Genomic DNA, 27699 nt, shown 5'->3' with positions numbered 1-27699 from the left:
ATTCTGCTTCTGGTACGGAGGCACTTAAGTTCTGGTTTAGAGTATATGGCATACATTTATCCATCTTTTTATCTGCTCCACACAGTTCTTGCCTTCAGGTCATGTCTTCAGTGTGTGTTGTGGTTGTGTGACAGCCTGGGGTAGTTCTGTTAGGAAGAGAGTTCTTCTCTTCGGTTCTTTTTCGGTTCTGCATATGTGAGCAGTGTTTCCCCACTGTACAAAAGGTTAGCAGAAGTAGATGGATCTAACTGAGATACTTGTTTGGCTTCAGTCAGGGATTTGTAAAGAAAGAGAGCCCAAGATACGTAACTGTGGTTTGAGCCTGCAGCAAGGACAGGCTGGGACTGTAAGGGACTGCTGGTGCTGTTTGGCATTCTGCAGCAATGGGGATATGACATGAGTCAGCATTGTCCCAAACTCTGTCCCAAGAAATGTGTCCAGAACAAACAGAGTCTCCGACTGGCAATCAAGGATTAAATGGAGACTGAGGCATTTGAGTTTGCTGTATTGGCAGAGATGAAAGTTGAAAATACCAATATATAAGAATGAACACACGAACAGTATTTCTAGAAGCACAGTGTTTGCCTGTAGGTCCTAGCAATCAATATGCAAGTGATTGTCATTTACAAACCTTTCTACCTCACCATGTATCATCTATGGAGAAAATGGTGTTATTAGCTGTTTAAGGCATAGTTTCCATTAAGGAAAACTTAATCACCCTTGCATTTTTTTTAAAGCAAGAGAGCAGCTGTTAGGCTTTTAGACCAACAGTGGTTTAGTTAGGAAAAGATACAAGGTACTCAATTAAGCAATTTTTTTTGAGAAAAAAGCAAGGCAAAGTGACTCAATACTAAAGTATTATTAAAAAAATATTGACCATTTTTATTGGTTACAGAAATGCAAAAATGGACTGTCCTTTATAAAAGTTACTTTTCTTAGTAACTTAGAACTATTTAATCAGATGTGATAATAATTATAATGCTTTGCTGAATTGTACATTGCAGGTATGATTTTCAAAGTCAGTCAGCATTGACCTAACTGCTGTGGCAATGTTACAGAAATAAGAGATCAAATTTCTGTTAAGAGCATGGAAGCAGATTTAGTCTGGCACAGAGGAACTCCTTAAAATTAGATATTGTGGTATAAATTCTGCTTTTAGTGCCTCCACCAGGTTTGAACAGAAATTTCTAAGTACATAGTGCTGTTGGTGTTTGGTTTTTTATTTTGCACTGTTCCATAGTTTGCAGAGGTGCCACCTTTATTTATCCTGTGATACTTCTGTGACAGCTATCTGTACTGTCCAGAGGATGGACTCATTTTAACTGCTTCTCCCAGGCATATTTTCACAGTTCACTTTTAGTACAGAAGACAGAGCTTATAGTTTTTACTGGCTACGATAATCAAGATGACAAGACCATGCATCTGGGGGTTTGGTACTATAGTCTCTGTGGGGGAGGTTGGCTCCAATTTGTCTTGGTTGTGTTTTCAGTTCCTTGGTGGTGTAGGATCTGGAAGTAGCTCTGACCTGGCATTCTGGAATTGATTCAGATAAACACTTCCTTACTCTCTTCTGTTGTTACCAAAAATTCTGTGGTTAGAGATCTAAGATCCAAGAGTGTTAAGTGTGGTTTTCCTGAAGGTTTTTACTGTATAGGATGTGTTCTATTCTAAAGATTACATTTATGACACAGATTTGCTAAATTAAAGTGAAATGCATGCTTTTCAAATTTTATAGAGAGCTTTCTCATCAAGAGTGAATTTTTTGTTCATTTTTGCTCATACAGGTTCACCATTTCAATCTGGCTATATCTACTCCATCACTGTGAAAAGGACCTCTGTGGTATACTCTATTTTATTGATTCAAAAGAAATGTATGGTACTCCTGCTGTATTTCTAAATGAAGAAGGTAAGGGATATTATTAATGACTTTCAGAAGAGGTCTAATACAGTTTTTATTGATCTGTGCCTAGGAATAACAGTTAAAAAAATATATTATCAGACCTATTTTGTGAAATTGATCCTTTGCAAAATGCTTATTTTTTATGATAGTGTCTGAGTAGGAAAGTAGCTACTAAATTAACAGGAGAAAATGTAGTTGTTACATTTAGGAGCATCTAGTCTTTGCTAACTTCAGGAAATGTCTGCTTTGTCAGAATAGCCTGAATCTTACAGCCAGGAACTTAGACTGAGATTAAACAATCTCACCTCAATGAACAAGCTTTATTATTATTATTACTGAATATTTTAAGTTTATTCGTTTAAATAATATTTAAGTTATTATTTTACGTGTTATTTTAAGTTGATCTTAATTCCTGTATATATATACAACATGAAAATTTTGGTAATTGGAAGTAGCCTCAGAAAATAAAGAACAGAGTACAAATACTTTTGGTAGAAATTTTGCTCAGAAAAAGTTCAAGTCATTCAAGGTCATGCCTACATTGCAATGTTCAAGAGTGAGTCTGTTTCCCTGATCCAGAAGAAAGTTAAGAGGTAGCACTGTCTTAGTCTTGCAACACTTGCAGTGAGGGTCTGTTGCTGTCAGAAGAGGGCTGGGAGCTGGCTGGGAGGATCACAGAGGAAGTAAGCATGCAGAATTTTAAAAGTGCACACCTGGCATTCTCATAATACATTTTATTCCTCCTTCTTTGCAAGTTTGACAACTGACCTCTTCCTCTCTGTTATTTTTGTCATTTTCATTTTCTCTGTCATGTTGCCAATTTCAATAATTAATTTATCCATTATAAACTGGATGCTTTTCTTTGAAGAACAACAACAAAAAAATGAAGGTATCAGCTTAATATGAGATTTGCCTGGCAAAGCTTTAGGGCCAGTTTTATTCTCAGTGTTAGACTAGATTATTATAGTAGGCTGTTCTGGTCTTAAAAGCTCAGACCATGAGAGTAGCTTCTGCAGGTCCAAGAAGGGAGGGTAGAGTCTTCTTGTACTTGATCATTGCAGTCAAGTGCCACCAGCTGAATGCTGGATGCCATTGTTTACTGGTCCCTTCTGCTGTTTACTGCAAGTCACAATGGCTTTCTGATGTTTGCGATCAACTGTGACAGCCTCCCTTAGATTTAGTCTGGTTAACCCTGGTTTTCAGGCTGTGGTTTTCAGCCTGTGGTGGGAGCCTGAGCATCAGCTTCTGAGATTGTAACTGAAATGTGGGGCACTGTCTGTGGGACTCTCTGGGAGCTGATGGGTGCTCAGATTTCTGTTGGTGGTGAAGAGGATGAAGAGGACAGAATCACTGTAAACAATGCATTAGTAAACCCATTCTTGCTGTTAACGTTTCTGCGGTGTTTATTTCCTTTTTCTTCCTTTTTTGCTCTCAGGTTATGTGCATATTCAGATGCATCTCGTGAGAGGGGATGACCTTGCAGTGAAAACTAGCTTCAGCCTTCCTCTGAAGCAGTGGTTTCGACTGGATCTCTCTTTTAAGGGTGGACAGGTATCCTTGCTACTGAATTACAAACTAACTCCTTAACAGCTGAGGTTGAGAGAAGCACTGTAAATTGTATGTGCTTACATAGCAAAAAAATGAAGAATCTAAAACTAGAAGTTGTGAGGGGATGTTCAGACCATCCAGCTTTGGAAAATCAACTTTGATTGAGTGGGATTAAGTGCACCCTCAGCAAGTTTTCTAATGACACCAAGCTGTGGGGTGTAGTTGAGATGCTGGAGGGAATGGAGGCCATCCAGATGGACAAGAACAGGCTTGAGAGGTGGACCCAGGTGAACGTTGTGACGTTCAGCAAGTCCAAGTGCAAGGTGTTGCACCTGGGCTAGGGGAATCCCAGGCACAGGGTAGATTGAAAACAGCCCTAGGGAGAAGGACTTTGGGCTGTGGATCATCAATAATCATTGAATCCTTAAGGCTGGAAAAGACCTCAAAGATTATCGAGTCCAACCTTTGACCAAACAGCACCATATCAATTAAAAGCACAGCGCTGAGTGCCACATCCACTTGTTTCCTGAACACTTTCAGAGTTGGTGACTACACAGTTAACATGGGCATCCTGTTCCAGTGCTTGACAGCCCTTTCAGTGAAGAAATATTTCCTAACATCTAATTTAAACCTCCCCTGGAGCAACTAGTCAGTGTAATAAGTGTACATATAACATTTTTTTTTTGTAATTAATATTTTGTGCTCTTTTAGATAGAAGTAAGCAGTGTTGGGAAGAATTTGAAAAGACATCATCATCAATCTTTTACGTAAGTAGCATTTTCCTTTAGTGGAGTAATATGTGTGTGTATGTTCAGATACAGAGAATGGGAGAAGGATAACACAAGTTTGTAACTGAGATTCTAATTGATTTTGAAAATGTGTATGGTCTTTTTCTACAGTATGCTTTCAAAACCAGTTTGCTTTATTGTGCTTACATTAAGCATGAGCTGAATATTTTTTTAATGCCATGAGTTAATGTAGTGCATGATCTAGTACTAGAGTCTGATAGCCCTCACTAAAAACTGATTGGCAGATCAGTGGCATTAAGATCAGTCTTCAAATGAACTTTTGGCCTTACTGAAGTATAGTTTTACTGTTGCTGTGATAGGTAGTATTTCACCAGGGAAATGGTTACTTGCTTTGCTTAGTTAGAGAGCAAAATATCTACCAAAAGTATTCATACTCTGTCCTTTATTCTAAGCATCTGGATATATTTTAAATGGACTTCTAGTTGTTTTCTTTCACTATAATTTAAGATGGACTCTTTCTTGTGCAAGTAATTAAAAAATGACACTGTTAATAAGGGAACTACATAACAGTGAACTGCATGGCAGACTTCAGGATTGTTCCTTCTCTGCTATGCTTTAAATCCAGAAATTGATAAGCTGCAGATGATAACTCTAGGAGACAGATAATTTAAATTTTCATATGCTGGTTTTAGAAAAGTGAAAGGAAAAGTAGAATTAAAAAATTGAGCTAAAGTAATAATGCATAAACTATCAAAAGATATTTACAGGTCAGAAAAATAAAACGCCCTGCTGGTTTAATATGCTTGTAGACAGGGAATTTGTTAAGTTTACTCCATAAATTGTCACATTAAATTGCAGAGTCAATTTTGAGAATAAACAAATGACAAAAGAAAAAAGTACTTGCAATAAGCTTAAGACCATCAGTTACAGAAATTCTGAGAAATACTAATTTCTCTTTCTTCTTTCACAGTACCTCTAGATAGTCAGCTTACTTCTCTTTCATGTTCTCAAGTTTTAGGGAAGATTTCTATTATGATGACACTGCTGGATACTTTGTTCTGGGAGGCAGTGGGTACGTAAATGGTATTGAAGCATTCTTTGGCCCTGTGAAATACTATCGCCTCAATGTGTTGGAAACAGAACAGGTAAGCAAAAGCACTGCTTGGAAGTGCTGAAATATTAGCAGCCAACTATGACTATATTTTATTTTTTCAGATGGAGTGCTCATCAAGTGATAAACTAGCTATGAAACACAATAGTGCCTGGGAACATATGTCATATATGATAATTTACTGTTGAAATCTAGTAGTATTAGTTGCCATTTCAAATGCTAAAAGATAATACTTTGGGAAGTGAGTGTGTAAAACAGTGTTTATAGATCTGTATTTAATGAGGACATATTTTTCACTACTGCTTTGTTCTGAAAGTTTCTAATGATACAGTGTTTATATATTTGATATATTTGATAGATATAATTGATGAATCAGTTTTGGAAATTCATCTGTGATTTTTGGATTTTGCTGACCATTTAAATAGGCAATGGTCTACTGTGGCCAGCATCAGGTTGTCTGACACACTAACATGATGTGCCAGATAAGCTGATTGTAGTGAACAACCTGTTTCCTTTTGTTATTTGTGTACAATGCAGCTTTCCAGTGGAGCATACACAACAACAGATGGGATGTCACTTACCCATCATTTGCCTTTTTACAGATTTCTAATCCTCTTCATGACAAAGACACAGTGGAACAAATTGAACTTTACTACGAGAGATGTATGGACATTCAAGAAATAGTTTATGATTACAGATATATTGTAAGGCAAGGTGAAAAAGCACACAGAAGTTGTAAGTGTTGATCTATAACATGAATTTTAAACTGTCATCTTTGGAGACCTGTTTTCTTTCCTTTAACAATCTGGATATTGATCATCAAAAGTAAAATTAAATTCAGCCATAACAAGAAAAAAATGCAATTTGAAGAGTTTAGTTTCATTACTGGTAGCTAGAACTGGGGTTTTGTCTCTGCAAATACTTTTGTGTCATGGAATAAAAGCTTGAATCGTCTTGATTTGTCTTCTCTATTAAGACAGGTGCCTAAAGGAACAAAGAAATACTCTCAAGCTTTCACGTATGCTATGCAATTGCCTTACTTCCATTTTATTTTCAAAATAACCCTATAGGAAAATGAGTGGATTTTGCTAGAATGTTTCTGCCACAGTTGCCTAACATTCAGTAATTAACCAGAGTTTCCACTTTGGTGAAAGGAGAATGACATAGCTTAATTGTTTACTGAAAATTAGCTTATGTTTCTAATTAGAATTCGATTGAATGCATTGTGACCAGAGTATGTGAGAACTCTAAATATATTTATAAGTGTCCTGTGCTAGCTGAGAGAGTTTTTAGCTTTGTGTTAAGGGTGTGCTCATCTTGTCCATGAATTTTTAGTTTGCTAGAAATTTCTTTTTTCTGTCAGAAACTTATTTTCAAGATGAAAAGTCAGCTTTCATATCTAAATACTTTGCTTTCTCTAGATTACTGTGAAAACTATTATTTGGAGCTGATTCACAAATATGGAGAAAAATCTAAATGTGATGCTTTCACGTGGGGAAAAGAGCTCAGGGAAAAGTACCACACTTTGTTCAAACTGTTACAAGAGATGGATTTCAGTAGTCCAGATGGTAACGATGTTTCTTTTTTTAAATTATTCTTAAATAACAATATTTGTTGTGTAGTTTAGTATCATTTGACTTAATGTATTATACATTTTTTTCATATTAGCTAACTTAATAAAGGAGTGTTAAGTAGCTTATATGTTGTAATATGCTGCAGGTGGAAGGCTGGCTTATTAGGTAGAAGGAGTCATAGAAATATCTTTGTAGTGGTTAGTTACTTTGAGATGGTCTTTTGGATTTTTATTCATCCTTCATATTCAATAATAACTGTTTCTCTAGGAGTTTTGTCTGCATTGAGAATACCATTCAGCTTGAGAAATAACAGAATCTGTTATTCTGTCTGTTACTCAGTTTCTGGGGAATTTGGTTCCTAATTTTAACCCTTGCAGCAACTGTGTGTTCTGTATTTTATTTTTAGTGTTAGAAGATGGAAGTGATACAGTTGTAGAAGTTGGCCGGAGGATATTTGAGAAGGTTGTGAAAGGTCTGTCCAGTGCCAATGGCCTCAGCAATTTGGGCTCCTCTGTCCCTCTCCTGGTGGATTCCAGCTGTTGTGGATACCATAAGGCTTCCTATTTCCTTGCAGTTATATTTGAAACAGGGCTTGGTGTGCCTGTGGATCATATAAAGGTACTGTATTTAACATACGCTGTTATATCTGTGAAATTCATTACCTTTAAAGACTGTTAAGAAATGGGACGATCCATTGAATTTAAAAAAGTGAAATGGCCCTCAGATCCAGGTGGTTGAAGGGATTCTTCAGTAAAGCTACTAATAAATATCTTTATGGCAGTGATATCTTTATGTAGGCCTGATGGTGGGAATCCTTATCCTGCTCAAGCAGAACAAGGATATAGTAAACATCTGAAAATGATAGTAAAGTGAACAGCATAGAAAGTACTGCTTTTCCTAGTCACTGAGAAGCCAAGATGAGTAACAGCCCTTGAGTCACCCACAGTCATTTGAAGACAGGTAGGAAAAAAGTCCCAGATCAGTGCAAATCTAAAGTGGAAAGGTTACATAGTGCAGTCAGGAAAAAAGTCTGATTTTAGAGTGTGCAAAAATGTGCCACTGAGTATATTATGGTAAAATGAGCAAGGGTAACCAAAGTAGATCAGTTTTCTTCTGTAAAAAAGTGACTGTGCCTCAACTGAGCAACTGCAGAGTTTGAGAACTCCTGACCTCTTAGGCAGGTTACAAATAACTGAAATGTTTCAATGTGTTCTAGGTCAAAGAAAGGGAGGGTGTTTGTATATCAGGGGAAGTATGTGGTATAATAGTAAAATATAAAACACTCAAAAAGAATAGCTGATCTGTCTGTTGTAGTTAGAGGACACTAAATCAGAAGAACCTCTTGCAGGCCAAATAGAGACAAAGCTCGCCTGTAATTCTTCAAAAACAAGAAACCTTAGATAGGAACATTTGTTATACCCTAATTATAAAGTATACAGTGCTTATTATGGAGGCTAAGTCATTTCATCATTGGATCTCCTTCAGGTAGTGTAGGAAACAGTTTAATACCCAGCACAGATGGGACACCACTGGCTTTCTTACTGTGCAGGTGAAAATAATAGTAGTGCTAAAAACATTTTTTTGGGAAATGTGTGGTGCATGGACCAATTAACATGTACCTCAAGGGAGATTTGTGCTGAAACATTATCAGCCATAGATTCCATCCTGCTAGTCCTGTCAGATCCTGAAGTGCTGTTTGTTAGGTTCCATATGTTTCCACAGAATTCAGTGTGAAAACTCCAACTGGCGTCAGTGGGACTAGTTAAGTCACTGCTGAGTATAAGAAGTGTCAGAGTATAAACAACACCGCAGCAAAATAACATTAAAAAATTGCTGCACATTTAGCGATGACAGAATAAATGCAATATTTGAAAATTATTTAGAGGCTAGTTTTTCTTTCCAGTGTTTCTGTGCAAACACAAGACATTTTGACTACTTTATGGCTGTACTTGGTTCTGTAACTGTGTTTACATAATATAGCTAGTATATAAGCTACCAGTATGAACATTCTGTTCCCTCTAAATTTCCTGCAAAGTGCTTAACTTGTGAAATGTGCAGTGAGTTCACTCTTGTTTATCTCTGTTGATTTTTGCCAGGGACTGCTGTATAGTTTGGTTGGTGCTCAGGGGAACGAGAGACTTTCTGTGATGAACCTTGGTTATAAACATTACCAAGGGATTAATAACTATCCACTTGATTTGGAGCTGTCATATGCTTATTACAGCAATATTGCAATAAAGACATCCTTGGATCAACACAATATAAAAGGGGAACAGGTAAAAGAGTTATAAGTGTATCTGAATTTGTTTTCTGTGCAAGTTATTTTTTATATTCGTGTTATGTAGCCAGAAGATTTTTGTCTTGATTTGCAAATATTGGCTCATCTGATTCGTGTCCCTGCCTGTGGCAGGGGTGTTGGACTAAATGGTCTTTAAAAGTCCCTTCCAGCCCAAATCATTCTATGATCCAATGATTGCTAGAAAATCCCCCAAATTATATGTAGGTATCATTACTATTTTTCTTAGGAAGGGGGAATCAAAATCAAAATGAGACTCAAATCCTCAGAATTGTCCACAAGCCTGTCGTTCGTCCAAGCCTTATTCTTGGCCCCTGAATCCTCACTCAGATTTTTAATTATTAATATAATTGGATGTGTTTATTAAGCCACTGATCTGCTGTTTCAATAGACAGACATCATGAAGTTCCTGCAGAAGATGAATTGTTCTCTCTATACTTTAACCTTTTCTATAATCAAATATAATGACTTGGTTGTTAAATAGTTATCTGATAAAGTTACAATAAAATTATTTTAGAACAGGCTGCTAAACTGGAAGTAACACAACTTTATTTGTAGAGAATAGTCAAGGTAGGTTAGTGCTAGAATCCTGGCTTATCAGAAAATATGATTATTGTACAAAAAATAGATTCTAATTGCTGAAGAACTAAAATCTGGCAGACTTACCTAGATAAGAGTGCTGTGGGTCAGGTCTTCATCAAGCTTTCTGCCAGTCTTTTTTTAATCTTTTGAAAGCAATTTCTATAGAAATACTAAAGCCTTGAACTACTTAAATACACTTCTTTGTAATTTTTAAGTGCATTTAAAACCAAAATATGGTTTGGGGTTTTTTTTCGGTTGTTGGTGTCTTGGCATATCTTTCCAGAGTAGAATGGATTTACAGTTTTGGAACAAAGCAGTAAATGTTTTTTACAGTGGATGTAAGAATGGTTCTTAATGCACTGGCCAACAGAGGAGTGATGAGAATTTTAAAATCCAGACCTGATAGTGAATTTTTTAGGGATAAGCAGGAAATGGACAACATTTTCATTTTGGTAGCAGGTGTAGAAATCCATTGTGAAATTCATGTGGAAGTTAATTTTTTTCTGTTCACCTACTCTTCAGGCATTTGTTGAAACTATAAGACTGATGGATGATGAACTGCTAAAAGCTCAAACAAAAGAAAATGGTGATGTCTTTATGTGGTTAAAACATGAAGCAACAAGAGGAAATGCAGCTGCACAGGTATAAAGCAATACATTTCCCCATTCTTGGTTTTAGACACACTCAGGAATGTACATCTATAGACCATGTAGGAAAGTTGCAGAGGTGAGCAGGCTTTTCTCCTTCCACCCAGAATTGCTTCTTTTTTCTGAGCCTGGACTACTTTTCATATTCCTGTTCAGTAATATCCAGTAACCATGCAAAAGCCATAAGAGTGATGCAAGGCAGAAGGGAAATCTTGAAGTCTTGGCAGCCTCCTTCTCTGATCCTTTTCCCTGCCTTTGTATTTGATACATTGCACTTACTGCTGCTCATCTGAGACCAGTAGCAGTATATTTTAATACCAAGCCATTTACATGGATCAAATCTGTCTGTCACTTACCTCTGCACTTAAATCAATCCAGACTGTATGATACTGACTGCTGTAAAAATAAGCCTGCTGTAGAGTTAGTATCAGTACATTCCACCACTGAAAAGCTCTCTGCATATTAGTCAGTTCTTTTCAAGCTGTTGAGGGTGTATACTAGTTTCTTCTCATATTTGAAATGCATCTAAGCCTGCAAAAGTCTATTTCTGTAATTCCAGTTTCAATACTTGCATTTATAGCATTACTACTTAAGTTGTTTTATTTTAGCAACGTTTGGCTCAGATGCTGTTTTGGGGCCAACAAGGAGTGGCAAAAAATCCTGAAGCTGCAATAGAATGGTATGCAAAGGGTGCAATAGAAACAGAAGATCCAGTGTTGATATATGATTATGCCATTGTGTTGTTTAAGGTAAGTCATATTTCACGTTTTCACTTAAAATCATCGTTCCTATAATGTGATGTTTTAAGTTATCTGCAGTGACACCCAATAAGAGTGTATACAAGTGCTTTTAGATTTACTCTGAAAATCCATCAATAGGTATGAAGTTAATGTTGATTTTTATCAAAAAGAGGCACAAAAAGTTTTTAAAGAGCAAGTTAAAAACAATCTTACTTTATTCCTATCCATATTCAGGATCAAAATACCACCCAAATTATGGATCCTAATTTTTCCTAATGACTTGTCACCTCAAGAATCCACCCAGCTAGTAGGCATAGGCTTTGGTGTAGGGGTGTAGGTAAAAGTTTGATCCTTTCTTAGAATGCCCTTTATTAGGATTTTTTTTAGTTGTAATTAAATTATTGCTGCATGCAATTAGTTTTTCCCTGCTAGAAGCAGTAGACAGAAGATGCTAAACTGAAGCATGACCTCACTGAGTCAAAAGAGGTGTATCAGCTAAATGATGACACCCATAAGACATTCAAGCACTAAAGCCTAGAAATATTGCTGAAGAACTGTCAGGTCTTCATCTTATTCCTTTGACAGTAGAGGGTTTTTCTCTTGAAAATGTTTGTTTAGGTTTAGCTTGTGTTAATTTTAAGCACACATAATATTAAACACACAGGTAAAACACATTATCTGTTTTACCTGTGTCTGGAATTATTTTATGTGGACATCATAAGCTTGATGTCTGTATATTTCCTCTAGAGACACTCTTAACATCCTTTTTCAGGACAGTTGAGAGCTCTTAATCACTGCCAAACTGGGCACAATCTATGCCCCTTTGAATGCTGTTCATTCTTCCTTAGTTGATCAGAATTAAAGATCTGTGGTATTATTTACCCATAAAAATCGCTTGAATATACTGGTGAAATAATTGTTTCTAGACTGAATCATTGAGATATTGTAAAGCTATGAAGGAAGGATGAACACAAAACTGCTTGTTTTGTTGTAACTGTTTAAAGCTGAATGACAATTAGTAGGTAATAGTATCAATATTAAAAGGAATTTTGGATGTGCATAAGTGAGTTTTTATTTGTAAACAATGGTTATTTACAAATAAAACATTTGTAAACAATGGTTGTTTCACATATATGTTTCCTAGGGTCAAGGTGTGAAAAAGAATATAAAACTCGCATTGGAATTGATGAAGAAAGCAGCAGCCAAGGTAAGATACAATGAATATTTTATTGCAGCAGTTCTGTACTAGGTGCTAATAACAATGAACACTGATTTATATAAAATGCCTGTTACCATAATTCTGTGTCATACTGCTTGCTTCTTCCAGTGTCATATTTCACCATGAATGGTGAACGCCTTATTTGCCCAAGCTGGGAGACTAGACCACTCAAAATCAGCCAAAATTTCTGTGAAAGAAAAAAAATTCTCTTTACTTACATCTTTTGGAACTTGATGTTAGTTAAGTGATTTACAGAGTGGATATTTGATCAATCCAGGAGTATGTTTTTGCCTCATATTCCTAAGCATTAAGGGAGAAGACCTGTATGTCCCAAAGTCTCCTGTTTTATTTCCATAGTAGGGAGAAACATTGACAGGCATCACAGAGCAGAGGAGCCTCACTTCATTTAATGATCTAGGACAGCCAGGTTACTCAGGCTACGATCTGGTCCTTAGAATAAAAATGAAAGAGTACCTAGAGCTTGATTATGACAGTTGGACTTCAATGCTGACCACTATCAGAAAAGATTTGTGTCACTTCTGGGATTCCTTTGAAACAAGAGAGACTAACTGATTTATTGCCTGTTTGGAAAAGGCTTAAATAAACTGAGAGGCTTTTATGATGTTGTCACGGTTTGATCAAAATTCCCTTGATTCAGAATCTGAGGAACAGCTTCCTGGAAGACTCCTAGAGACATCAATTTTTTACTCTCCTTGAACTCAAATACTTGGGTTCTGCACTTTTTCTATGCAGAAACAACATCATAATTACTGAAAAGTTTAACAGCTCTTGCATTTTAATGTGCAAGTTAGTAACACTGCTGGCATACTTACAGCCCCATATGATCCACCAGTTTATGCAAGGAAGTGGTGACTCATTGCAACAGCAATAAAAACTGTCTCAAGATTTTCTCTTGAGCCAAGATGCAAAAATGCAACTTCGTAACAGCAAGTAGCAATATCTTGAGTTGATCTGTATGATGTTGGTGAAATGCATTTTGAAAGCAGCGTTACAAAGTTCTGCATATGTTACTTTTTATTTATTCTCAATGAATTATTCTGGTTTAAAAGAAGTGGGTTTTTTTATTGCTAATCCCATCAACCAGTTTCTGGCAGTTCATAAGAGTTTGTCTTTGAAGAGGAGACAGGGGAAAAATAATCGCAGTTTGTTCTTGTCAACAAGTGAAAGTCATGGCTGAGACTCGGTAGAATAAAATTATACTGGAGTCTTATTTCTCAGTCTATATACAAGGCCACAGGGAAAAGTAGTGGGGGTAAAAAAGTCCCAGAAGTGACAAAAAACAGAATCAAATGTGTGACCTGAGACTGCTCTTCTCCTTCCCTAAGGGCTTGCCCCAGGCAGTGAATGGATTAGGATGGTACTACCACAATTTTAAAAGAGACTACAGAAAAGCAGCTAAACACTGGTTAATTGCTGAAGAATTGGGAAATCCAGATGCATCATACAACCTTGGTGTCCTATATTTAGATGGGATTTACCCTGGAGTACCTGGTAGAAATCAAGTGAGTAAATATTTAATGGTATTATTTCTTACATTAGGGCCCAATTTAGAAGTTTTTGCCTCATTCTTGAGATTGCTCTGTTCACCCTAAGTTGGACTTTGATACCTTTTATCATAAAGAAGGATTTTACTGGGGGATTCAGTCAGATTGCTTAGAGAGAGAGATGTTGCTCAAATATCTCAGTCAAAATTATATGCCTGTGTTTGTATTCTTTTAATTTAGAAACAAAACAGGTGCAGGTTTTACTCCTTTCAGTGGCAGCACCCAGGAAGGATCGTGTGTGCTCTCACATCATATGACCTTTCAGTTCTCAATTTTGGATTGGAAAGTTTACAGGGAAGGGATTCCACAATAACTGAAAGGAGCACAACCTTGTCCCTGAGCCCATGAACAGCAATGCTATGTTCACATAGCTTCTGTGAGCCTTAGAGCTGCAGTCAGAGGCCTCCAATCCAGACTTGCAAATGTAACTATTTGATAAAGTCCTGGTAGACAGCAGTATTTTATTTTGTTTTTCTGTGACAGAACCCATTAACATATGTGCAAAATAAATTTTCCCCTAATAGGAATGATCTACTTCATTTATATTTCTTTTAATTAACTTGGAAGTGTATGAACAGCAGCAAAAATATAGTGAGGTAGACTGTAATAAATGTTGGCAGACCTCATACTTAGAGCTGAAAATTTTTTCCAGTGTGGCCTTTGAGTTCTAAGATCTGGATATACTCCAGACAATGAGCATTTCTGCTGCCAACAGCAGCAGAGCTCACCAGCATGTGCATCTGGCAAACACATTTTCCTTCCCCAGGGACCAAAAAATACATTTCATAGTGGACTGATTTTAAGAGTACACCAAAAAGTGCCCAGGTTTCTTTATTCATCAAAGCCAATGGCAAGAAGGAGTGTGTAGTCCATGCTCACTAACAGAAAGCATATATTGATGGTTAAAATTTTCCCGAAATAAATTATTTTGGGTTGTATTGCTGGTTTGGTTTACTGCACCAATTCTCTTCCTGAGGGTAAAATGTGGAGTCACACAGCCTTCCCACTTCTGTAGTTTTGGCCCTGCTTACTCATTCTGTTATCTTCTATAAACCAGTTGTAAAGATTTGAGCACTGTGGTTGTGATCTGCTGAACATACAGAGAATTGCTGCTGCTCCACAGTCTTCATTTGGCATTGCAAGTCCAAAAATTCTGTTCTCCAGGATGCCTTAATAATCTTCCTACTAGTGAATAACTAATTTTACTTTTGTCAATGCATGCAAGACTTTTGTGTTAGTAAATGTTAGTTAAACATTTAGACACTTTCCTGTTTGATGTTCCATATATTACCAAATAGATGTTTTTCAAAACTTTTGCTAGCCGAAACCATTAAAAACTTAGAATTCATTTAATCTAAGTACACTAACAGTAATTAAACTATCTTACCCTCATTAGCTAGCTACCTATATTTATTCCTTTGATGAAAAGGGTCCTGAGGAAGAAATCTCAATAAAGATTAATAATGCAGAGTTGGTAATTGTGTCTTGTTTCTTCACAGACAGTTGCTGCACACTATTTCTATAAAGCAGCCCAAGGAGGACATATAGAAGGGACTTTACGATGCTCTCTATATTACATCACAGGAAATATGGAAGACTTCCCTAGAGATCCAGAAAAGGCTGTAATGTAAGTAAAGAAACCATTTATAAAAGGAGAATATATTTCCAATGTGATTATTTTGAGTATTGGTGATTTTTATGTCTGTGGCCTAAATACCTTTTACTTCAGAGTGCTTACCTCCATGGCAAAAGGTTCTTCTTCAGTAATATTCTTCAGTAATAATTGATCTGCATGAGTATATGTATTATTTAGATGACCAGTAGATTTTAAGAGCTATTGAGTACTTTTACTACTTTTTTTTTAACAAGAGCAACTCAGAGAGATTGTATTAAACAAGTCTTTGTATCTAACAAAGCCTTGCTATTTTTTTTTTTATTTTCAAGAAATATCAGTGATGTGGTAGAATTGGCATTTTGCATGAAAAATAGGCAGATAATTATTGATGGCACCTATTAACTTATATTTGTTTTCTTAAAAAAAAACATTGCTGAAAAAAACCCATAGGATGTCTCTAATACATTCATAGAGATGAATGGACTTCATGTTCTCAGTCAATTGTTACAGGATTGATGCAGTGACTACTGTTAAATCCCATCGTTTGTCTTACAGAAGAAGCTGGATAGTGATCCCATATCCTTTTGTGTTCTTTGAGTCTATGTGAGTTGGGATAACATTACTGGAGCATGACCATTTTTTGTTTGTTCTATTCCACAGCTGGGCAAAACACATTGCAGAGAAGAATGGCTACTTAGGTCATGTAATCAGAAAAGCTCTCAATGCTTATCTGGAACTTTCATGGTATGTTTCTTCTGTTCTCTATATTTTCTATTTTTCACTTGCTTTATAGCAAGATAAAAGAATTAATAATGGGCCATCACCACAAAGAAAAAAAAAGCAGTAGCGCTACAAAAATCAGTTGCAAAACATCCACTGACATAAAGGGAAGGAGGACTTGACCCAAAATGTAAGTCAATGATTCTGACAGAATCAAGTGAAAAACAAGGAGTTTGTAGTGTGAAATAATTTTATCAACTGTGGTTCTCATCCCATAATATTTGTGTAATGTGCACTGGATTAACCAGAGGAACACCTTTCATTTTTACTATTCTCTCTGTTAGAATTATCTCCTTTTACCTTCTCTCTTCTGTATATTTCTGTGTCACAAAAAGTCTGGTTGCTGGATTAGATTTGTTGGGTTTGCTGTGAATGGTTAATACTGTTTTTTGTGTAAGTATAATATCCAGTGAGCCAGTCAAGACGTTTCAAAATATTGTCCAGGTTAATGCTCCATCTTATCAGCCTTGTAGGCTTGAGCATTGGATATTGTGTGTGCAAACATCAGACTGTCATATGCTATTAAAACAATGGCTCATTTAGTCCTGCAGCTTCCTCCTGTAAGTACTAAACTAGTGCTTCAGGCTAAGGAGATCTACAAGAAACTGTCAGTGGACTGTTCTGGAGTAACCCATTCCTAGAAGAAGTGTCTTTTCAGTCAGTCCATCACAGACATTTCTTCTTAGACTTGAACCCACTTCTGAACACTGAAAAACTCTGTTGATAGTTTTGTAGCGTGTTCTGTTATGCAAGCCTGTGACTCTGCCCAGTTCACTTTGCAGTCCACAAGTAGATGACAGGTAGAGAGAGCACAAAGATTCCAGAAAGTCTGGACTCAACAGCTAGGAGGGAAAATCTCTTGGAGTCCTACTTGAGATGCGAGGGTGTAAATTGCATAGGTATAAATCATTGCACTGCCAATCCATCCAAGTAATATGTGTTCTTCAGTCATTCTTTGCAGACACAGGTTTTACACATCTGTCTGTCATGGTAGTTTGACCTTTGAAGACTGATGCAAAGGCTGTGAATGTAATTTCTCTTCTTAGTTGCCCTTTGAGACTTAAGGATCAACCAATTTCCCAGCTTTTCCTTGAATTCCTTCTGTAGTCACAGGTCTCTCTTGTACTTGATGTTTTACAGGGCAAATACAAGGAATAATTTGTAATAATGCAGAAATAGCTGGATAACAGGAGGTTACACCTGCTAGTTCTGTAAGGACAACTGCTTTCACAATTTGATTTAAAGTTGCTTTGCTTAAGCAGTTACTCTTGAAGTCAAATGTGTATTTGACCATATCTTCCAGTTAGCCTCCAGTTAAACAAGCCATTGAACCCTGAAACTTGCCATGGTTTTACCTTCGTGTTTTGGAGAAAATCATTGGCAGCACTACTCTTTAATAGGAAACTTCAGAAGGAAAAAAGTACACACCAAGTGGGGTTTTTTTATTGTCTTGGGATTTCAAAACTACACACATGATTTTAAAGACTTCCTCTTACTTTTAAATGCATAGTCTTCATAGTGTAGAGTAGATGAGTGGCAGAGAATATGAGAGATGCTCTTGTCTGGTATCAGAATACTGAATTGCTGTACTGCAAATGCAATATTAAATTTTATTACTTGCTTTACAACCAGTGAGATGCATAAAGTCCTTAGAAAAACAGACTGTTTTTCTAATCATACATTCAAATATAAGGAGATACAAATCTTTTTTCAAAAAGCTCTGTCTAAAAAGACAAGAAAAAAACAAGTCACATAAATGAAAGGTAAAGCATACCAAAGAAATACTCAGATGAATGTTAGACAGATATATACACAGCTAATTATAGATTTTTTTTTTAAGTGGAGTCTTGGAGTCTTTTAAGAATGTTTTATCTGAAATATTTAAATAGAGAATTGGGCTTAGCATCAATTTTTCTTTCTCATCAGTCTGGCACTTAAGAGTAAAAGCACACTGGAGCCAGTAGCTTCAATGCAAGAGGAAAAGAAAGGGCTGCAAATTCTTGAGATCCAGCATGGCTGGTTACACCAAGCATTGCCTGTGTATGTCGCTGTTGCATGGGTTTCCCAGCCTTATGCTCTTAAACTTTGTACCAAAATTTTGCTCATAGGCAATTTTATACATTTGCTTATTGCTTTTGGGCTTTATAAACAGTAAACTTTATAAACTATTTTTGTAAGGTTTTTCATTAATTTATTTTATCTAACATTAGGCATGAAGCTCTGCTACATTACATTTTAGCAGCTGAAACTGGGATTGAAGTGTCACAGTCAAATTTAGCACACATCTGTGAAGAAAGACCAGTGAGTAAATGAATTCACAACTCATCCTGAAAGGACCCTTTGTTAATGATAATGTGTGCCATTAGTCTCTTACCTGAGATATGAATGAAGCAATTATTTTCTTTATAGGACCTAGCAAGAAGATACCTAGCAACTGATTGTGTCTGGAGATACTACAATTTCTCTGTTTCTCAAGTCAATGCTCCATCATTTGGTATGTATAAGGAATTCTTTCTAAATTTTAATTTTACTTTTTTTTTTCTAAATTTCAAGAACTGCATTTGTCACAATTTCTATGTGAGTAAGCAGGTTGAGGGAGGGAAGATTAATTCCTACTAATCATACATTTGCTTTTTCATGTTTTAATAGGAATATCAGGGGAGAAAAGGTAATTAAAGTGTTTTATTTCAGCACAGGTTTTCTGAAAATTTTATTTTTATTGCATTAAATGGATAACATTTTGAGAAAATAAAATAAAAAAGCTAAGCCCTTAGGAAGGACTAGATATTTAGGAGTCTGAGCAGTTGACTCAAAGTTTAAGAAAAAAAAGCAGTAGACTTTAGGAGCTCATGCTGTTTGGTTTATCAAAGGGAAAATCCAAAAGCAAATATACTTCCATATCATAATTGAGTCATGAGAAACTAATAAAGGCTAAGCGATTCCTTATCTAATTTATTATTAGTTTTCCTCTTAGGGTACAGAGTTTATCAGCTTACCTTGGAGAACTAAAGGATTCTCTAAGGTCTATTTGCAAAAAAGTTACATTTTTCAGGCCTTAAATTTTACTACATCTAGGCTTCAATAACTAAGTCGTTTTGGTGCCTCTGAAAGTTTTATTGAATATTTGAAAACATTGATCTGATTGTCTCACAAGAGCACTTCAGTGATTTGTAACAAGCATGTGGAAAAGTGGAGTGTAAAAATAATTCATGCTATGTATTTAAATACACAGTGTGGGAAATTTAAATGTGTGGAAACTGAATACCACATGGATATAGCCTGAAGGCAGAGGAGCTGACAAATACTGTTAGCTTTCCTGGGAGTTTGTAGACACCTCAGCAAGGTGTAGTTTGGTTGACCCTTTGGTAGAACCACTGGTACAAGCTCACATTAGAAAAACTTCTGAAGGTCAGACTCATAGGATGGGAGGGTCATTCCATTTCAGCATGCTGTAAAAACACGTGGGACTTCTTGGTAGCTGCTGTAGATGCACAAGTCAAAATATAGAAGAGTTTCAAACTATCTGAGGAAAGCTTAGGTCAGGTAAGTGTAGACACAGTCATAAGAGTTTTTAAACCCAGTAGCACAGAGTAGTGCAACATCATGCTTGCTCCTGTCTGGGTCAGTGCCCTCTCTTGATGCATTTCAATATGGGGCAATGTCACAGAAAGATGTTTGTAAAATATCTGCTAGGCATTGTTCCCTTTTAGACTAGGAAAATTATATCTGTACTGTTGTCCTCAGTTAAGGTGCATTTGAAACTAATGAAATTATCAGCAGTAACATTCTCTAACTTTTGGGAAAGGTTCAGCCACCATAGTGTCAGAGCAAACACATAGATGGCATAGTTTTAAGTTTCATCAATTTAGTAGGGCTAATCTGACTAAATAAGGCTTCAGGTTGTCCAAAGATAGATTGAGTTGCTATAAGTAGTCTAAATGATCTTCTGCTGGTTTCTTCTACAGCTTATTTGAAGATGGGAGATTTCTACTACTATGGCTACCAGAACCAGTCTAAAGACCTTGAGCTCTCCATGCAGATGTACGCCCAGGCGGCCTTGGAGGGTGATTCACAGGTGGGTCTGCAGTCATGGCAAAACAGCAGAGTGTAGAACAATTGGAGAATTTAGCTGTGACTGGTTCTTCTGCTTGGCCTCATCCACACCAAAGAAACCTGCTAGAATAAGTTACTATTATTTCAGAATACCTTGTGAGTCAGTAGTTGCTGTTTCATAATAGAAGATAAACTTAGCACAGATTAATGGTCTTAGAATTAGGCTGCTTTGTAAGCTAAAGGTAAATGGCCTAATTTGGTGCTACCTTACCTTGACACAATTGACTTAGTTGTGACCTCAGTATTTTTGCTATTCCAAGAGGAAGAATTAATAGGCTGCTGGGTTGTATTGCAGTCCTATCCTCTGCCATTTTATGATAAAAAAAAGAAGTCTGGCCCATTTCCCTTGATATGTTATACCAAGTGAATCCCAGGGTGAATTGTGTTCACTAATGAAGGTTTCTTCTTAAAATGCTTATAATTAAAGAATGCACCATGTCACATTACCAAAGGCATGCAGTATTTCACCACTGAGTTTCCTGTTCTCAGGCCCACCCGAAGTGTCCTGGATACAATATTCTGTTCTCCCTGTCCCTACAGCAATATTCCCAGATGGTGTCTTGTATGTGAATTTATCAAAGGTAGCATGGCTGGGTTTTGTTTTGAGATGAAAAAGACAAAACATAAACTAAAACTGCTAAAACAAAACTAAGCTAGTAAAGGAAAGAAGAGATGCATGAATAGTTACTTTAAAGTATGAAAGTCAAAGTGATGGGGAATCCTGTAAGATGTCTCATGTTTGTTCATCTTCATGACTCTGAAGGGACAGAGTGTTGCCTAAGACTTGTCCAAATAAGCAAAACAATAAGATTAAGAACTTAAATTGTCTGGAGGAAATTTCTGCTCTCAATTTCACTATTCAGATTCTTTTGATCTGTGGAGCTATGTGAAGGGGAATTGAAAGTAAGAGAATAGAAATCCATTTCTGCTTTCACTCTGTATCTCCCTAGGAGAAAAAATGACAGTTTGATATGGTGACTGGGCTTAAAGAGCAATTAAATAAGAAAGAAACCATCTGGAAAAATATATGAGCTAAGAAAACAATGTCACAACATCTGAATGCTTCTTTTGCATTTTCAGTATGTACCTGAGTATATGGTTAGGAGAAAAGGCTCTCATAATTATTCAGTGAATATCACATTATACTAAACAAATTTAGGAAAGACAGTTATAATTAGACAGTTATAATTAGATAATTTGTGCTTAAATACAGATATGAAAATGTAATGTTCAAAAAGTGCATTTTTTTTACTGTTAGGGTTTCTTCAATTTGGCCCTTGTCATGGAAGAGGGCAACTCCATACCTTCCTACATTCTGGATCACTTGGAAATTGATCAAGCATTGCATTCTAGTAATACATCACTTCTTCAAGAACTCTATTACAGGTGAGCCTTTTTTACCCTTAATCAGCATTTTCTGGTTTTCCATGTAAGTAACATTTACTCTGGAGGACAGCAACTCCTGTAATTACTAACTTTGTTCACTTTTGTGATTTTAGGCAGGTTAAAGTCAACATACTCAATCTTAAATTCCTAAATATATTTCAGTTTATGTCTGTTAAAGAGACCTGATTATATGTGATTACCTGAAACATCAGGGACTGGATTCAATAATCCAGGAGGTCTTTTCCAATTCAATATATTTAAGTTCCTAAGTTAGGCATTGGTGATTTGTATGCAGTTCAAACCAATATTTCAATTCCAAATGTAGCATAATTCAATACAGAATTGAAAAATGTGTAACTGGGATAATAGTAATCCTCCCTATTGATTCTGCAAATATGTCCAGGCTGGCACAGGTTCTGTGGCACAGAATATTAGATATCTGAGGATGTTACCGATCTGCTGCCTGAATGACCTGTGCCAGCACTATTCATGGACTAACCACCTAGTGTCTTCTGGTTCCAGTAGAGAACTTGGGTTTTCTTTACTCAGGTAAAGCAACAGATGTTGGAAGGTACAGTGGGAATGTGAAGCTTACACAATATTTGATTAATTTGTGGAATTGCCTTTCAAATATTTGAAGAAGCAGGAGCTAATGGTCAAGACATGAAGCTGTGCATGATGAGTGTGTGGTTTATCATCTGTTTTGCTAGAGTGAACCCAGAAAGGTGGAGATGACACCAACGTTGAAACTTCATTTGTCTCTTCACCACAATCTGATGTAATTGTTCTTCACTGCAGTTAGACTGAACTTGTACCCTAAATTGCTTCCAATGCACATGAAACTGCTAGTCAGACACATAGGGGTTCTGGAACATCTGGGATTGTAAGCTTGAGACTGAATTCTGCCTTTACTTGGACTGAATCCACCTGCTTTGCTGTGAGAGTAATTCCAGAGTTGATCATGCTGAAGGGTTTTCCTATCATCATATGATTTTGTCCAAAATGGTACATACTTTTATATATTTATATATATACATATACACAGTCTATGACTTTATAACTAAATTATATGTATATTTATAACTATATGTATGTAGAAAAGGTATATATCTATATATATATATATATACACACACATCATCACTCCCTCCTTAGCTTTGTAGAAAAGAATCAATTGAAGTTTAAAATACATGCCTGTGATTTAGCTGTCTAAACTCCTCTAGTAGAGGGGAGTAGTATTTGATAGAACTAAGAAAGCTGCTCAGATCACCCTACAGAGCTAGGTATCTTGTGCTAGTCAGCTAAAACACTCTTCAAGCTCTGACTTCATTTTATTATATAGCATTGTCTCTAAAGGAGTTTTGGCACCAGTATTCTGTGTAGGGAAATAAATTTTGTACATCTAATTTTTAAATCAAGTCCTTCTGCTGTTGACTCATATTAGTTAGAGCTTGAACTGTGACTGCTTTGAAAGTGTAGCCTGGATGCTTAGACCTATTGTAGACTAGTAAGAAAATAAAAAGACACACTTCTAGAGTAAGGTATTCTGTGCTTATTAAGTTTAATCTGGTATTTTTCTGAATTTTTACTTCACCATCTGTGAGATAGTGATGATGATATTTGTTTGTTTTTCTGGAGTACTGGTTCTGCAAACACATTTGAGATTCCCAGATGATTGATGCCACAAAATTGTGGAGGAGGATTAATTAGTTGTTTTTATCTTCTTGTTGTAGGTGCTGGAATAGTAGTAACCAAGAATCAATTAGTCCATGTTCATTAGCATTGCTTTATTTTTACATGAGAGTTCTCTGGAACAATGTTTTACATTCTACTCTGGTATGTATTGCTCCTTTATTACATGCACAGTTCATTTGGAACTCTAGCTTGGCTTTGCATTGCTCTAACTATGTTATTAAAATTATTATCACAGATCTACTTCATGGGAACCTTTATTTTATCGATTCTTGTTGCATTTGCAGTGCAGTCTTTTCAGTCTTTATCTGGTAAGTATGTGTCATAGTAAAACTGAAGAAAGAGGAGTGATCTTTTTAGGTCAGTAAAACCTTCCAAAATGAAAGCAGAATTCTAGATTTGATAGAAGTACCTCTGAGCAGTAGCTTCTTTAACACATAAGTCTTTTTTTTGATCATTAAAAAGGAGTAGATGAAGAAAAGCATAACTTTAAACCTGTTGGTTTCTGAAGAACTCTTGCTAAAAGAGATTCTTGATAAAAACTTTTACCTGCATGTGATTATTCCCCATCTCTCAACATGCAGTCCTGTTACAGTAATTATATGACTTTGATGTAGTCTGCAATATGTAGTCTAAGTGTGTTTCCTGTTTCATAGGATTGGATCTCTTCTGATGCAAGGTGGGAAAGAAGTGAGGTTCTAAGAGCTGGTACATTGGAGTAACTTAGTAGGAGTCAGTTCAGGCTCTTAACACCAGTAACAGAATCAGCAAATGCATTTAGTTAGGAGTTACAGAACCTGTTATAATAATTCTGAAATCCTGCTTTCTGTTCTTACTAGCTATTAATTTATGTAACTTGGGAATTATGCAACAAATTTATAAAGTATATAGTTATAGGTATTCTTCTTTCAGTATTTTCAAACTTTTGAGTATTATCTTTAGATGTAATTTTACATCCACATAATACTGATTAATAGACTTCCTAGACACAATGGGGTTTTCTTAAATAATTTCTTTTGACATTCTTCTGAAATCATAATTCTCCTGGAAGAAGATCAGAACCATTGTCACATGATGTCCCTTGTTCCTTAGGGAATGACAGTGAGGATGCTACCAGAGCAGTACCACAGGAAGAACCTACTCTTTCAAATGATTTATCACAGCAGGAGTCAAACCCTCAGAGTCCTCTTGTCACCAGCTGAAGTGGAGTTTTCTTAAGGTTGATGTCCACTGGGAAGACAGGATATGAACAACTACGAATCTAAGAACTGGCAACCAACCCTGTACATGGCATTAATAATGCAGTCCAACAGCTGAAGTTGTAGGGAAGTTTACTGATCTGACTTCTCCAATGTAGAGGAAAACCATCCCTATAATTTATTTAACTCCTAACAGATGATGCAGATTATCTCAGTGTACCCAACACACGGCTATACTGTATATTATGGAAGGACCTGGAAGGAAACCTACAAGGTCTTTGCCTAATTGAAAAATAAGCAAACATCCCACAGGTTTTCATGAAGTTTTACTTACATGTCTAATTTCTTATTAAATTGCTTTTACTGCATTTGAGCTTATTTATTGTTGAAATTAGCAAAGTTTTCCAAGTCTGAATCATGGAAATAAAATAAAAGCGAAACCCAGTCACCAGTACTTTACAAGTTCTATGGAAACAAGTCAGGATTTCAGTACATGCAATAGTAACAATGATATTTTTGGCATTTTATATTCCATGCTGATTTTTCAATGTGAAAGTGTTTTGTTTTGAAAGGAAACACACCAGGAATATTTGCAATTTGGTCATAACATACTAGTTATGATTGCTAAGTTTTAGTCAAAGTTTTACAAGCATCCACATTTCCTGGTGGACATGACAAAATGTTTCTCTTCCTGCCAAGAGACACTGATTAGAGAAAGGAAGTCCCTAATGAATAGATAAAAGAATATTTAAGTGTGATCAGGTAACACAAAGTGAATAAAAAATTATTTTTGTATTCTTCTGTAGATAACACTGGCAAGGATTTATTTCATGTTCTATAGTGATTCTAAAAGACACATATTTAAATTACAGTTTATTTGATAAATGTTGAATGCGACATATGGATAACATATATGGAGTGCAAATACCTTCTGATTTAAAGCTGTCTGTAAAGTGGCTGTAGGAAGGGTCTAATTGTTACAGCAGGTGTGCAGTTACCTCTGCACAATGATGTAGATCACAGACTATAAATTGCATCAATCTATGCATTATTGAGGGTTAAATCCACTTGCCTTGCACTACATTATTTACTCTTGTAAATAAAAATATTTTTTTATTTCAGCCTGTATGTGGAGGAATTTCTTTTAAGGCACCTCTTGGATGAAATGCTATCTTTCTGTTGCAATTTCTCAAGATCATTATTTACATGTCTGTTGTCTTAGCTTCAAATGAGACAATCAGCTTTCACTTTCTTTGAGGAATACAGTCTTCTCACAGAGCAAACCTGGAACATTTTGTTTTGTTTTTCAATGCAAAAGAGCAAAGCGTAGGAGGTTTCAGTAAGAAAGGAATGATTTAACAGGAAAAAAAATGTTCTGACCTTAAATAGAGATTTTTATATTTATGTATGTCTATACATGCATACCATCAAGGCATGTTTCACTTGCAGAAAACTGAAAACTCAAAAGTGTTGAGAGAAGAGTTGATGCTTTGAGGCAGCAGCCCCCTTGATAGGTCATGGGATAAAAATGAAGATGTTGAAGCTCCTCCCCCTCTGCTGAGAAAGTAAATTGTGTGTCACATTACCAAGTTTCTCCTTTATTTGATCAAGAACTGTGCAAAGAATACTTTTTGTTCTTAGTACAGTTGTAGATACATATTTTTTTTCTTTCTATGTATAGTGGATATTCTAATGTATTAGAGAGGACCTTGACTTTTACATAGTAAACTGTTGTACTCACTGGGGTTAGATTATGCATATTTGATATCCATTGCAAATGGTCCCAGGTCCCTGTTATTTTTGAGTGTTTTGAGTTGCAAAAACTTGTACAGCTAAATTTGATTATATCAAATTCCTTAACACAAAGAGATGGTATTTCAAGAGCCATCTCAACTATTTTTGTCACCTAATAAAAGAAGACTGTGCATCCATATTAAAACTGGGGCAGGTTTAGATGGTAAACCCAGAAGCATTGCAGGAAGTCAAGTGTAGCCTTTGAAGACAAGCAGACAAATGTCACAGCATAGGCACAGCGTTAGGTTAGGTACCAAATGGCATGCACAGTTAGATGTTCACAAAATACTATTTGGGTGTGCATAAGACAAATCCTGCTTATAGTTAGCTACACATTAAAGGTGTATTTTTTTACAAGTGTCACATGTAGCAGAACTGAAGCACCTGGTGAAATACTAATCCCACGGGAGTTTGTCGGTGGTGTGATTGCAGCCCATGTGTTGCAATCTGGGAGTTCTCCAAGCAGCAGTGGTTTAGATTGTGTAAATACAGGTTAGAGTTAAGTGTTAGCACTCCAGCTCACTCTGTTTTCCTCACCAAAGCCCATGTTCTGAACTCTAGTAATTAAATAATTTGAAGAGTTCTGCCGGAATTCAGCTTCTATATTTTGGAAGGCAATTGCTGAAGCTGCAATATATTTCATGATGCCAGCAGCTAATAGTTCCATCTTTGTTTATTGTTACCTATTACATCAGAAGTTTTACCAAAGTATTTTAAGATAAGCAGCTCTTCACAATAAACTGGCAATCCTGAAGGCTAGAATAATATTAGTTACATTATTGTCCTTCAATTCTTATAAGATCCTCCTTATAAGATCCTGTTGGCTATTGACAACCTAGAGTTCCATTCACAACCAGTGAGAAGAATGGTTACTTATGCAAAGCAGCTACATAGTTCTGCTACATCCACAAGGAAAGCAGGGAGAGAAGGGGAAAAGAGTTGCTGCATCAAGAATTACTTTTCATAAATTGAAACATGATCATTGAACTTTATAGTTTCTGCAGCCCATGTTGAGTGTTCAGGGTGGGAATAAGGAAACAATAAATCACAGTTGTAGAGCTGAACTGCTGTATATAGTTTGTTTATACACATTTGATAGAAGTCCAGCCATCAGAACAATGCAGGTCATGCATAAGGCAGTGTAAATGATGACCAGTTTTTTTCTCCCTTGGTTCTGCTCAGAATCATC

At 36.2% G+C, this 27699-nt stretch overlaps 1 protein-coding gene across 1 annotated transcript in view; it reads left to right on the top strand.

The window, feature by feature from the left end:
• The window catches only part of SEL1L3 (SEL1L family member 3), a 33192-nt gene extending 7355 nt beyond the window's left edge, over positions 1-25837 (top strand). The window contains exons 4-24 of the mRNA XM_021554455.2: positions 1785-1906; positions 3336-3451; positions 4160-4215; positions 5210-5342; positions 5911-6043; positions 6730-6876; positions 7289-7500; positions 8979-9158; positions 10283-10402; positions 11016-11156; positions 12292-12354; positions 13713-13889; positions 15431-15558; positions 16207-16290; positions 18537-18627; positions 18736-18820; positions 20292-20401; positions 21698-21825; positions 23559-23661; positions 23756-23828; positions 24610-25837. Coding sequence (XP_021410130.2) covers positions 1785-1906; positions 3336-3451; positions 4160-4215; positions 5210-5342; positions 5911-6043; positions 6730-6876; positions 7289-7500; positions 8979-9158; positions 10283-10402; positions 11016-11156; positions 12292-12354; positions 13713-13889; positions 15431-15558; positions 16207-16290; positions 18537-18627; positions 18736-18820; positions 20292-20401; positions 21698-21825; positions 23559-23661; positions 23756-23828; positions 24610-24719 — 2512 coding nt within the window. The 3' untranslated portion in view covers positions 24720-25837. The remainder of the gene's footprint in view (positions 1-1784; positions 1907-3335; positions 3452-4159; positions 4216-5209; positions 5343-5910; positions 6044-6729; positions 6877-7288; positions 7501-8978; positions 9159-10282; positions 10403-11015; positions 11157-12291; positions 12355-13712; positions 13890-15430; positions 15559-16206; positions 16291-18536; positions 18628-18735; positions 18821-20291; positions 20402-21697; positions 21826-23558; positions 23662-23755; positions 23829-24609) is intronic.
• Positions 25838-27699: the final 1862 nt, after the last annotated feature.

Source organism: Lonchura striata, chromosome 4 (assembly GCF_046129695.1).
Source record: "Lonchura striata isolate bLonStr1 chromosome 4, bLonStr1.mat, whole genome shotgun sequence".
Lineage (NCBI taxonomy): Eukaryota > Metazoa > Chordata > Aves > Passeriformes > Estrildidae > Lonchura > Lonchura striata.
This window is presented reverse-complemented; position numbering and strand designations above follow the sequence as displayed.